The following is an 11,504-nucleotide window of genomic DNA, read 5'->3' on the forward strand; positions in this document are numbered from 1 at the left end:
TCGCCGAGTCTCAAGAACAACTCGGAGAGTTCCGGCTTGACTCAGCCCCCCCCCCCCTAACTCTCCCTGACTCACTGAGTCGACCCCTCAACTCGACAAGACCACTCGTTAAGTGGTTGCGGGCAAACTTCATGCTACTCGTCGAGTCTGTTCTTCAGACTCGGCGAGTCCATGCCATGCATAACTCAAATTCACTTATGAGGTCAGATCTGTTCCATACAATCATAGATCTGTCCTCCCCAGGCATGATAATCACGTAAAGTCCAAACCTTGGTGCTCAAACAATAACTATTTGCTCCTAGATGATGTTTTAGCCCCATATCTCATAACTCTAGGTCAAAACTCCCATGAATCCTCATAAAGCTTAAGGAATAAAGCTTCTCTGGACCTCTATGGATCTCATCACAAGCCTCATCACAAATAGGGACGAAATGGACATCAAATCTAACCAACAAAGGGGTCAAGAAACCCTAACCCCCATGTTTATCATGACAACAGAAAAGGAAGCCAAAATATACCTCCAAGATGATGCTCTGAGCTCCAAAATCGAAGGGTGTCCACCTCCCTTGCCTCCTCTTAGTTAGAATCTCCTTTGCCTTGCCAAACAAAGCTTCAAAGGTCAACAATGGCCTCTTCTCTCTCCCAAAACGCTCAAAATCTCTTTAGGGTTTCTCTCTGGGGTTGGTGGCCGCAAATGATGGCCATAAGCCCCTTTAAATAGGTCTCAAACCCTAGAAATTAGGGTTTCATTAAACAGCGTGGACTCGCCGAGTCTAGACGCGAACCCGCGCACAAAACCGCGATCCTACTCGGCGAGTTTGGACTCCAACTCGCCGAGTCTCCTCACACTCACCCAAAAATAAAAGAATAAAATAATACTTGGGAATCCGGAGTGTTACATTATGGTTGTATTGATGTTTAATAGTAACACCTAATCTTTTAATTGTAAATGTTTTTGTGGGATCGAGTTTTTATTAAATGTTGGTTAATTCTCGAAAATATTTTATAACCATAGCTTTGAAAATAATTGGCGAGTTCCAGCCTAAACCTTATAACATACTAACATTTTTGTGGTTGTTTTTTGGTTGTTTTGAGTGTGTGAAGAATACATGATTTTGAATTCTAGAGAGATAGAAGTAGTATTGTAGAGATACAGAAGAAATATTTTTTGGTGCTGTAAAATTGGATGGTTGAAGGTATTATTTATAATGTAAAAGAAAAATTTTAAAAATGGTCACAAAGGATTTAAGAGTAGAGATCGAAGGTGTGACAAGCGGATTTTGAGCTCGGCCTAGACGCACACCAAGGACGGTGTACGACTGTACGTCGCGGTCTACGTGGCATGCCACAGTTGATACTGTGCACACTCCATCAAGCTTAATTAGAAAAATATAAAATAATTTAAAAATAAATTTTTTAATTATCCAACGGTCATGATTTTACTGTTTCTTGCGTTGTGAGCCATGGAGATCATGCTTAGGCATGCCAACAATAAACAATGCCAAGGATGGCAGTGTGCACACTTTGGCTCCCTCGTCATATCAGCACCACATCATGCACGTTAAGCCTTAGATTTTTACAATCAATCATTTATCATTTGTAACAAACGATCATCAATTAATATGAGGTGCATGATTTCACCATGATGCCTTCCTTAAGGCTTAAACAATTCAAGATTCTTTCCCAAGGGTAGATCTACTCAAAAATCTAAGTTGCTTCACTTATACTTTTTTGTGGAAACCCTCGATTCTTTTGTATATTCTTTATGAATTATCAGTTATTATTCGATAATAGACGGCAATATATCAGTGGACATCTTATAAAATACAAATGATCATAATGAAAGTTAGCTTTACATTACGTGTTGTTATATGACAGACGTCTTGGTCAGTCATCAATTATGGAAGGAGTTTTCGTCACAATTATATGGAAAGATAATTACCGGACCATGCATATAGAGATGTATATAGTTGCTTCCGAATAGAGGTTGGTTTGAATTTAGGTAATTATAAATGAGTTTATTTAGATTATATTTTATATCTAACAGGACTATTAGGTAAAAGAAAAATAACATAGCTTAAAAAAATATTTTCATTATTTATATAACTCGTTCAAGATAAAGTAAAAATACTAAAACAGAATAGTAAAAATCTTAATAAATTTAAAATGTAAAAAAGGAAAAATTTGTCAAGTGGGAGACATTTGACAACTTTTTATTAGTTGTTTTTTCTTGTTTGTTTCCTTCCTTGCCCTAGATTCAAGATTGATTTCTTGATAAAACCGTAGAGATTCTTTGGCACACCATCTTTTCATATAAATACCCTATTCAAATCAATCCGATGTTCATTGCCTTTCAACTATGAACACTTTTCTATTTCTTCCGCTTCTTCTTTGGCTACCTCTCTTAGCCTCAAGTTTTGACACCAAGGTTGTACACACTTAAAAGTGAATATATATATGTATCTATTTTACTTCTTTCTTTCTTCTTTTAATCGAAAGCAATCGTCATGCATTAGAAATACATTCAACGTATACAAGTGTTTTGATACAAACTTGTAAAGGTGTAGAATCTTGACGAACCAAGGTCTTGGTTCTATAAGCAAGATTTAGTCTTTATTATATTATACATATACAAATATAGTTACAATTATAACCAAGGTCTTGGTTGTAATTATATTTATTGAGTTTTGATTGGTTCGGTTATTGTGGGCAGGTGTACATAGTATACTTAAGGCATAACGATGACGATGGAGAGAAAACGTTACATGAGATTGAAGAAAATCATCTTTCTTATTTGTTTAGTGTTAAAAAGTATGAAGATGAAGTCAGATCTTGTCTTCTTTACAGTTATAAGCATAGCATGAATGGATTTGCCGCCTTGCTTACTATTGATGAGGCCTCTCAACTCTCCGGTAAATCATAATCACTTGACTCTTTCTTACTTTATGTAAAATGTGAGGCCTTAAATATGTCACTATTTGTAAGTGACATTTCAAAGCTTCACAAATTAAAAAAAGACACCATATGTCTTTTTTATTTATTTATTTAAGACCATCTTTTTGTTTCTTTCCCTAGATGTTTATCATATGAATTATTAAATTTATCACTGCTCACCACTAAGTCACATTTCAGCTTTTGACTAATAACTTTTAGCTTCAAAGACATAGACTTAGTGTCATCTGTTTTCCATGTAATAGACTTAAATATTGACCAACTTAATCCAGTAAGTTATATATCAATGTTCTCTTTTAACAATGTTCTCTTTTATCCTAATGCATAAAGAAGATTTAATACAAAGTCATTGAATTAAACTTTCCCATTGAATCATAACTAATTATAAATTTGCCCCCATTAGTTTTTCTTTATTATTTTTTCATTTATGTCATCATTTTCTCGAACAATTTTAAAACACCATTAATCTAGACAGCTACTTATTTTTATCGCTTACTAAGTATGTATGAATATAAATAGATATGAAGGAGGTTGTGAAGGTGATCCCAAGCCATGAAATGGAATATTCATTGCATACCACAAGATCATGGGAATTTTCAGGCTTAGATGAAGATTTGAAGCCAAATCAATTGGATAAAAATGACTTGTTATCCAAATCTCAATATGGCAAAGATGTCATTGTTGGAATGATGGATAGTGGTATTCTTTTCTCCTTCTCAAAACTATCTTATAAAGATTAGAAATTCTATAAACAATTGGTACACAGTCCTATTCATATCTACAAATGTAATCTTTTATAAATAATGCAAGTTCTTGATCGATATGAAAGCACATAGACTCCAATCATTTGGTCCGTGTATTTTTCGGTTACATTAAAAAAGATTCAATGATTATATTAACCTTCTTGATATCTCAAAAACCAAACAACTTTTTAACCTAGCAGTATCATATGTTGCGCAAGTCACGTTTAAACATAAGTAGAATTAGCAGTATATTAGGTTTGTCGTTTCAAAAAAAATCAATATCCCAAATTACAAGTCATAAAACATTATATATATATATATATATATATATATATATATATATATATATATATATATATATATATATATATATATAAGTTTTTAAGAAAGAAAATTGAATGTATCAAGATATGTGTAACATGTGAAGAATTTGTGTATTGGTGAAGGGGTGTGGCCAGAGTCAGAAAGCTTCAATGATAGAGGAATGGGACCCATTCCAGTTTCTTGGAAAGGTATCTGCCAAACTGGGCCCAGTTTCAAAACAACAAATTGTAACAGGTCAGTCAGCATTTTTCATTTTATTTATTATTTATTATTCCTAATTTACAATTGTTGTAGAATAAAAACAAAGAAATGGATATATTTATGTTATCAATAACTCAATAAGTCTCGAACCTATAAGTATTTGATATGAAAGAAGATAATACTAGTGTGACACAACAATGTGTGTTTCACTATGCAAAGAAATAATAACTAACTTTTACTTTTATATATTAAAATACTTTACTTTTTTTTTTCTTTTAAATTTATCATTGTATTTCCTATTTTTCTTATAAAAGTCTATTGTATCATAGCATTATATTTTTAATTTTTTTATTATAATATTATCTTATAAAAATCTATCTAGTTACAGAAAATTACATTATATTTAGATGACATTATTAACTTAGGTATAATTTTTTTGAATTACAATGTTGTAACAGAACAAATGAAACTTGAAAATTATTAATTTTTGCATTAACATGTTTTGTCCATCATACCAACATACTTACTTTTTTTACACATAATTATAGTTAGTTATGATCTTATTTGCTACTTTGCCTTTACTTTTTAGATAATGGTTGCTTCATCTTTACTCATCTCTTCATTAAATTTATTTATCCATTAATATTTGTTTATTGTTGAGATTTAATTATCTTGTCATTTAATACTTTCAAGTGTTCTTAACATTTTAAGGTCGGTAACTTTCTATAATTTTAGTTTTTTTTTAAATATATGCTAGTTTTGATTTCTTTGTCTTTTTTTTTTCTCGCCCCCTTTCATTCAAGTGTTCATGTCTTGACCTTACTTTTTATATGATCAAGACCAACTTTAGGACTTTCAGTAGAAACTATTGTTATATGTTTGAAACAATTTACCGATAGATTAAAAGAGAATTCAAAATTAGGGACGATATTATTAAATAATAATCTACACCTTAATTGTTACTATATAAGCCCTTTTGTTAAAAAAATTGGCTATCTCTACCAATATAACAACTTAATTATATTTCTTTAACCGTAATAACAACATATTTTTACATTCTTGAACGATAATAACAATATGTAAACGGAAAATTGTGATGTAACTACAATAAAATATGTTGTTATCTCTTGTAATTTGTTTGATTTTATTTGGAAAATAAATAATTGGTATGAACCAATGATGGTGCTTGAATGCAATACTTGGTTGGAATTGAATTGGATTTAGAAACTGGTTGGTGTGATTAGAAAGCCAAGATTGTCTATTTCATAAAGAACAAAAGCATACCCAATAAGTAAAAACATTGGTGGTTGATTTGCACTTGCAGTCTATTTTGGCTGTTTCTTTGTGTCAAAATTGTGAAATGTGAGCCACTAATCCCCATGCTTCTTTCTTTTTTCTACATGGGCCACAATGTTTGGCCTTTCTTAAAAGTCGCAACAAAACATTTTTTTACTAGAATTTTCATTTGAAATTTTACCTAATAAATAATACTACTATATTTGTCACAAAATAATTGTACTAATGTTTTTTCTGGGGTTGTCGTAAAATACATGCAACTGATTTCTATTGGTCCGATCCAAGTTTGCTTCTTTTGCAAATTATTAATCATTACAAGATATTGCTATCGTTGAGTTCTTTTTTTTTCCACAAGTTTCCCTTATTCTCTTTTTATCAGATGGTAAATTCGATATTATGGATATAATATTTTGAAAAAAATCTACTTAGTTTTGGTAATAAAAATTGTTTTCTATCCAGATGACATTGCTATAATTTGATATGTTCTTGAAATATAATGTTACAACGTTGTAATAAGAAATAATACGAATCTTACGATTACTATATATTATGACAGAAAACTCATAGGAGCAAGATATTATCTTAAGGGTTATGAAGCACGATACGGACCTCTAAACACCACAAAAGACAGTCGGTCCCCCCGTGACATGGACGGGCACGGGACCCACACAGCCTCCACCGTCGGAGGCCGTGGTGTCCCCCACATCTCAGCCCTCGGTGGGTTTTCCGCCGGGACGGCTTTTGGGGGTGCACCGCAGGCCCGCCTGGCAATCTACAAAGTGTGTTGGGCGGTTCCAAACAAGGGAAAAGAAGATGGAAACACATGTCTTTTTGAAGACATGTTAGCTGCTTTTGATGATGCTATTAAAGATGGTGTTCATATTTTGAGCATTTCGATTGGTTCATCAACCCCGATTAATTATACAAATGACGGTCTTGCCCTTGGAGCACTTCAAGCGGTGAAAAATAATATTTTGGTGGTGTGTAGTGGCGGTAATGAAGGGCCGACGGTGTCCACGGTGGTTAATACTGCCCCGTGGTTACTTACGGTTGCTGCAAGTTCTATTGATCGTGCTTTTGTTGCCCCGGTTCAGTTAGGAAACGGCATAAAAATTAAGGTCACTACTACCCACACAACTATATATTTACACTTATTAAGTTGTGTTTGTTACATTAGATGGACTCTGACTAAATAAATTTTCTAGGGTTGTTTCCAATAATGAAGATGACGAGGGTATTTACATATTTTATACAAAAAAAATTAAATTAAATTAAATTAAATTGACAATCTTTGTCTCATTTTCATTTGTCTTTCACATTTTTCTTTTAAGTGGAACAAAAATTAAATTAATAAAGTGCAACTTGTTCTCTCATGTTCAATAAACGGGCCTAAATGGACTTGAAAAATGAGATTTTAAATTGCCTAAAAAATAGGTCAAAACTTGAAAATAAAAAAGTTAAAAGCTTTCTTTCTAACAGGGACAATCAGCAACTCCATACAAGCTGCCACAAAGGAAAATGTATAAACTTGTTTATGCAGCAGAGGTTGTGAATGAAGATGTACCAAAAACATACATATCAGGGTAATTATTTTTAATTTATTTTGCATAATAAAAAAAAAGGACATTTGAAAATTTTGCCTAATTACAACAATGAAAACATGATGCTATAACAAATAAATAAAAGAATGTTGTTATTTTATTTCTTTAACCCAAAAATTAATAATCACAATATGTTCGAATCTTGAAATTTATGCAGTCAATGTTTACCTGGTTCTTTATCCCCTCAAAAAGCCAAGGGCAAAATTGTCTTTTGCATGCGAGGGAACGGGACAAGAGTTGGAAAAGGGATGGAGGTAAAGAGGGCAGGCGGCATTGGCTACATTTTAGGAAACAGCCCCGCCAACGGAGCTGAGTTAACCGTCGACGCTCATGTTCTTCCGGCAACTGCAGTTTCATCAGATGATGCAATACAAATTCTCAAGTACATAAACTCCACAAAAACTAGAACAGCATATATTTATCCAGGAAGAACTGTATTACAAACTAAACCAGCTCCATCAATGGCTGCCTTCTCAAGTAGAGGCCCAAGTGCCATTTCGCCGGAGATCATCAAGGTAAATTGATGAATGCTTGTTCATTTTGATGGGTTTTTTATAGCAATTTAATATGTAAACTTTGGGTTTTTGGCAGCCGGATATTGCTGCACCAGGGTTGAATATACTGGCAGCGTGGACAGAAGGTAATTCTCCGACGAAGATCGAAGGTGATCACCGGAGGGTAAAATACAATATACTTTCAGGAACTTCAATGGCTTGCCCTCACGTCGCCGCCGCAGCTGCTCTACTCAAAGCGATTCACCCCGATTGGAGCAGCGCCGCCGTGAAATCAGCGCTTATAACCTCCGGTACAATCGTAAAACCCTAGCCGAATTCATAAATTGGAACCTAATGTTTTCATTGTTTGATTCGCAGCTGGATTACTGAACAATGAAGGGAAGCAAATAACTGATGCATCAGGCAAACAAGCAGATCCATTCCAATTCGGATCGGGTTATTTCCGGCCGGAGAAGGCAGCTGATCCTGGACTCATCTACGATGCTTCGTACACCGATTATCTCTCGTTTCTTTGCAGCCATGGTGATTTAAGATCCAACCCAACTTTCATATGCCCTAAATCTACACCTTCAACTCAAAATCTAAACTACCCATCTTTCAGTTTCCCGAAATTAATCGGGAAAGTGAGTGTAAAGAGAACGGTGACGAATGTTGGGGGAAAAGGGAGTGTTTACTTTGCTAGTGTAGAACCGCCGTTGGGAGTCTCTATTAAGGTGTCGCCGCCGATTTTGAAGTTTAAAAGTATAGGCGAGAAGAAGAGTTTTGAATTAAGGGTGGAGAGACAGGTGAATGGGAAGGTGGAGAAAGACATGTACTCATTTGGGTGGCTCACATGGAGTGATGGTGTTCATATTGTTCGAAGTCCTATTGCAGTGTCTTTGATGTAGTGATCGGGTTTAATGATTTAATCATATAAAGATAACATGGATTGATTAGAAAGTTCTTGAAAACAAGAACACAAAGATGAATAATTAGAGGAGTAACCGTATAACAATAACATACCTAGAAATACAATATCAAGAATTTGCAGTTGTGTTTTCTAGCAAAGATTTCATCTTTTTCATAAAAATGTTAGATTGCATCAATTTCATTGTCAATTAATTGCAAATGCAACACAATATGATTTGTTTTGTATTGTGTGCCAAAAGAGGTTTTATGTAACATGAATGGCTATTGAATATGAAAGTGTTGTGTGACTTGTATAATCGTATAAGTATAATATGAAAATGTTCTATGACTTGTATAATCGTATAAGTATAATATGAAAATGTTGTATGACTTGTATATTCGTATAAGTACAATTGAAAGTGTTATAGTCTTTGGCCCATGCTTATGTTAGGTAGTTTAAGAGGGTGTTTGTATTTTAAACTTACTTTTGACTTTATCTTTTAGAAAAAGTCCAAAAGATGTTTAGGTAAAATAAAAATGACTTTTTAATCAACTTTTGCTATAGAGTAAATTCAAGCTTTTTAAAAAGTCACGGAATCGTGATTTTTCCAAACTTTTCACCAGCTAAAACATTAAATTACATTTATAACCCCATCTAAAAGTTAAACCATGTCCTTTTTAATCATTTTTAGTCATTTTACATGTAAAAGTTAAACCAAACACTTTAATTTTTGACTTTTTCCCTTCAAAAGCTAATCCAAACACATTTTAAAAAAACAACTTTTACAAAAAGTTCTTTTACAAAAAGGACTTTTGTCCCACAAAAGCTAAGCCAAACACCCTCTAAGTACAATTGGAAGGTTATATACTAACATCCTTTAACCTCCTTGATCAACATACATCACATATTTGAAGGTAATTGTTTCCTATTCTATCTTGATTGCTCTTGAAAATGGAAACTAGGGTTTAGGATATTGATGTCCAGAAAATTGATAACACTTGTTGAGTATTTAATTAATGCATATTAGAGTAAATCTTGATGGAAATCTAAGAATATAACACCCTAAATGTATATTATTGCTGAGTGAGGAAAGAAATACATGCATGTGTTGTAAAAGTAGGTAAATAAGCTTGTGAACATGAGCAAGGGGCAACATATAGTTGGTGTCAAGAGAGTTTTTATTAATAAAATGATGTGTAAAGGACGTATAATTGTGCATGTAAGCCTTAAAAGGGGTTGAAAAGTTGGTGGAAAGTATTAGGGTTAATTAATGGGTTAAATGGGTGAAAAAGAAATGGAAAAAATGTTGAATTTTTTATGTTAAGCATGGCTTTTTGTGTTGACAACTTTGAAGAGACAAGAAAATGCAATCAACATGAAGCTTATTCCATACTCATAGCTCAAGGTGAGTAATTTGTTTTGTTACCCTTATTGTGTATGAACTATGAGATGATTGAAAGGGTAACAACAAGATTAAACATGAAACTTTAGTGATTAGAACATAAGTGGTGTCCTATACACAAATGGGGCTTTAAAACTGTGGAGTACTACGTTGTATTATCATTCTTGTATTTTAGTATACAACCTTATAGAGTGGTGTTCCAAGACACAAAGTCACAACAAGTTTCCAACTTCAAGAGACACATAAGAGGTGCCTAAATTCAAAAGAAACATAAGAGGTGTCTTAAAGTGATAGAGTCATCTCAAATCCCTTTTCACGATATAAGAGGTATCTAAAAACGTATAAGGCATCTTTACTTATTTTAACGACGCATGAGGTTTCTAAAGACGTGTGAGGCATCTTTAGCTATTTTAATGACACATGAGGTGTCTAAAGACGTATGAGGCGCCTTTAACTATTTTTAAGACACAAATCTAAGGTACAAATGATATCTTTAATCTTTTTAAAGGCACAATTGGTGTCTCAGACACTAGTGGAACAGAGTATTGAGTTTAAAAATTATGATAAGCGACCTTATGTTGATTTAAGTGGACCAGAGGGATATACTATTTATACATTTTATGTGTTAAAATGACTTGGTGAGTTGTTACTTCATTTTGTTGGGCACGGTACTTTGGCCGTTTGCAGAATGACGTTGTTATCCTTTTGGTTTTTATACAACTAGATTATGACACGCGTTAAACGCGGACAATAATTAAATACATATCACATTAATAGATGGCTTTGTCTTAGGTTGAATTTTAATAAAAAAAAATATTAGTTAGATTCATTGTTAGAGTTTTTGAACCAAACTTATTAGATAAAAATATTTAATATTTATATTAGAGCAATTTGATTTTTAAATACATTAATTTTTAACATAAATAATCTATGTGATCTTTGTTTTATTGCAACATAATGCGACTTCTTGATTAAAACATGTTGTGTAGTAGCTTTATGAATTGTATGTGTTCGTCGTACTAACCCCCATGGAGGCTCATATGGCTATTCTCATATTGGTCATGTAAAACCAAAAGCAACAATAAGTTGTTACATGTACCAGCAACATTAAATTCTGAAAAGTAATTCGATAAACATTACAAATAAAGTGAATTGTCATAACCATAAACATCAAATTCATATATTGTAACTTGGTCGATTTCAAAGTATTTTTCCTTATAAAAATTAAAATATGATTTTTCAGGCTACACACAATCACATATACATATCTTCCGTCAAATAAATTATTACAAAATAAATTAGGGGTGGAATTGGTACGGTACCAAGTTTTTTTTTCCTCCAAACCGTGTACCGTACCAATTATAATTGGCACAAAGTTTTACCTACCAATACCGTACCAATGATACTTGGTACCAACTTAGTTGGTTACCAACAAATTTGGTTGGTACATATTGGTATTGGTATACACATAAATATTTAAATAATATCTATACTTGAAGAGTTTAAGACTATAATTTAGGGTTATTTCCAATATAGACCTCAAATTTACTATTTTTTTCGTTTTAAACCAAAAGGTTTGTT

The 11,504-nt window shown here is 33.0% G+C and overlaps 1 protein-coding gene across 1 annotated transcript; it reads left to right on the top strand.

The window, feature by feature from the left end:
* Window positions 1-2,273: 2,273 nt before the first annotated feature.
* On the top strand, window positions 2,274-8,837 carry LOC111880811 (subtilisin-like protease SBT5.6). The gene is made up of 9 exons (XM_023877226.3): window positions 2,274-2,428; window positions 2,714-2,912; window positions 3,472-3,651; window positions 4,142-4,253; window positions 6,073-6,634; window positions 6,996-7,099; window positions 7,275-7,632; window positions 7,709-7,922; window positions 7,990-8,837. Exons 1-9 carry the CDS (start codon window positions 2,360-2,362, stop codon window positions 8,517-8,519), a joined length of 2,328 nt encoding a protein of 775 aa, XP_023732994.1. The 5' UTR covers window positions 2,274-2,359; the 3' UTR covers window positions 8,520-8,837.
* Window positions 8,838-11,504: the final 2,667 nt, after the last annotated feature.

This window comes from Lactuca sativa, chromosome 7, assembly GCF_002870075.4.
Source record: "Lactuca sativa cultivar Salinas chromosome 7, Lsat_Salinas_v11, whole genome shotgun sequence".
Lineage (NCBI taxonomy): Eukaryota > Viridiplantae > Streptophyta > Magnoliopsida > Asterales > Asteraceae > Lactuca > Lactuca sativa.

Coding starts and splice junctions, on each gene's coding strand:
- LOC111880811 (XM_023877226.3), top strand. CDS start 2,360: ATGAACACTTTTCTATTTCTTCCGCTTCTTCTTTGGCTACCTCTCTTA. Junction 3,652..4,141: donor TGTTGGAATGATGGATAGTG/GTATTCTTTTCT, acceptor GTATTGGTGAAG/GGGTGTGGCCAGAGTCAGAA. Junction 4,254..6,072: donor AAAACAACAAATTGTAACAG/GTCAGTCAGCAT, acceptor ATATTATGACAG/AAAACTCATAGGAGCAAGAT.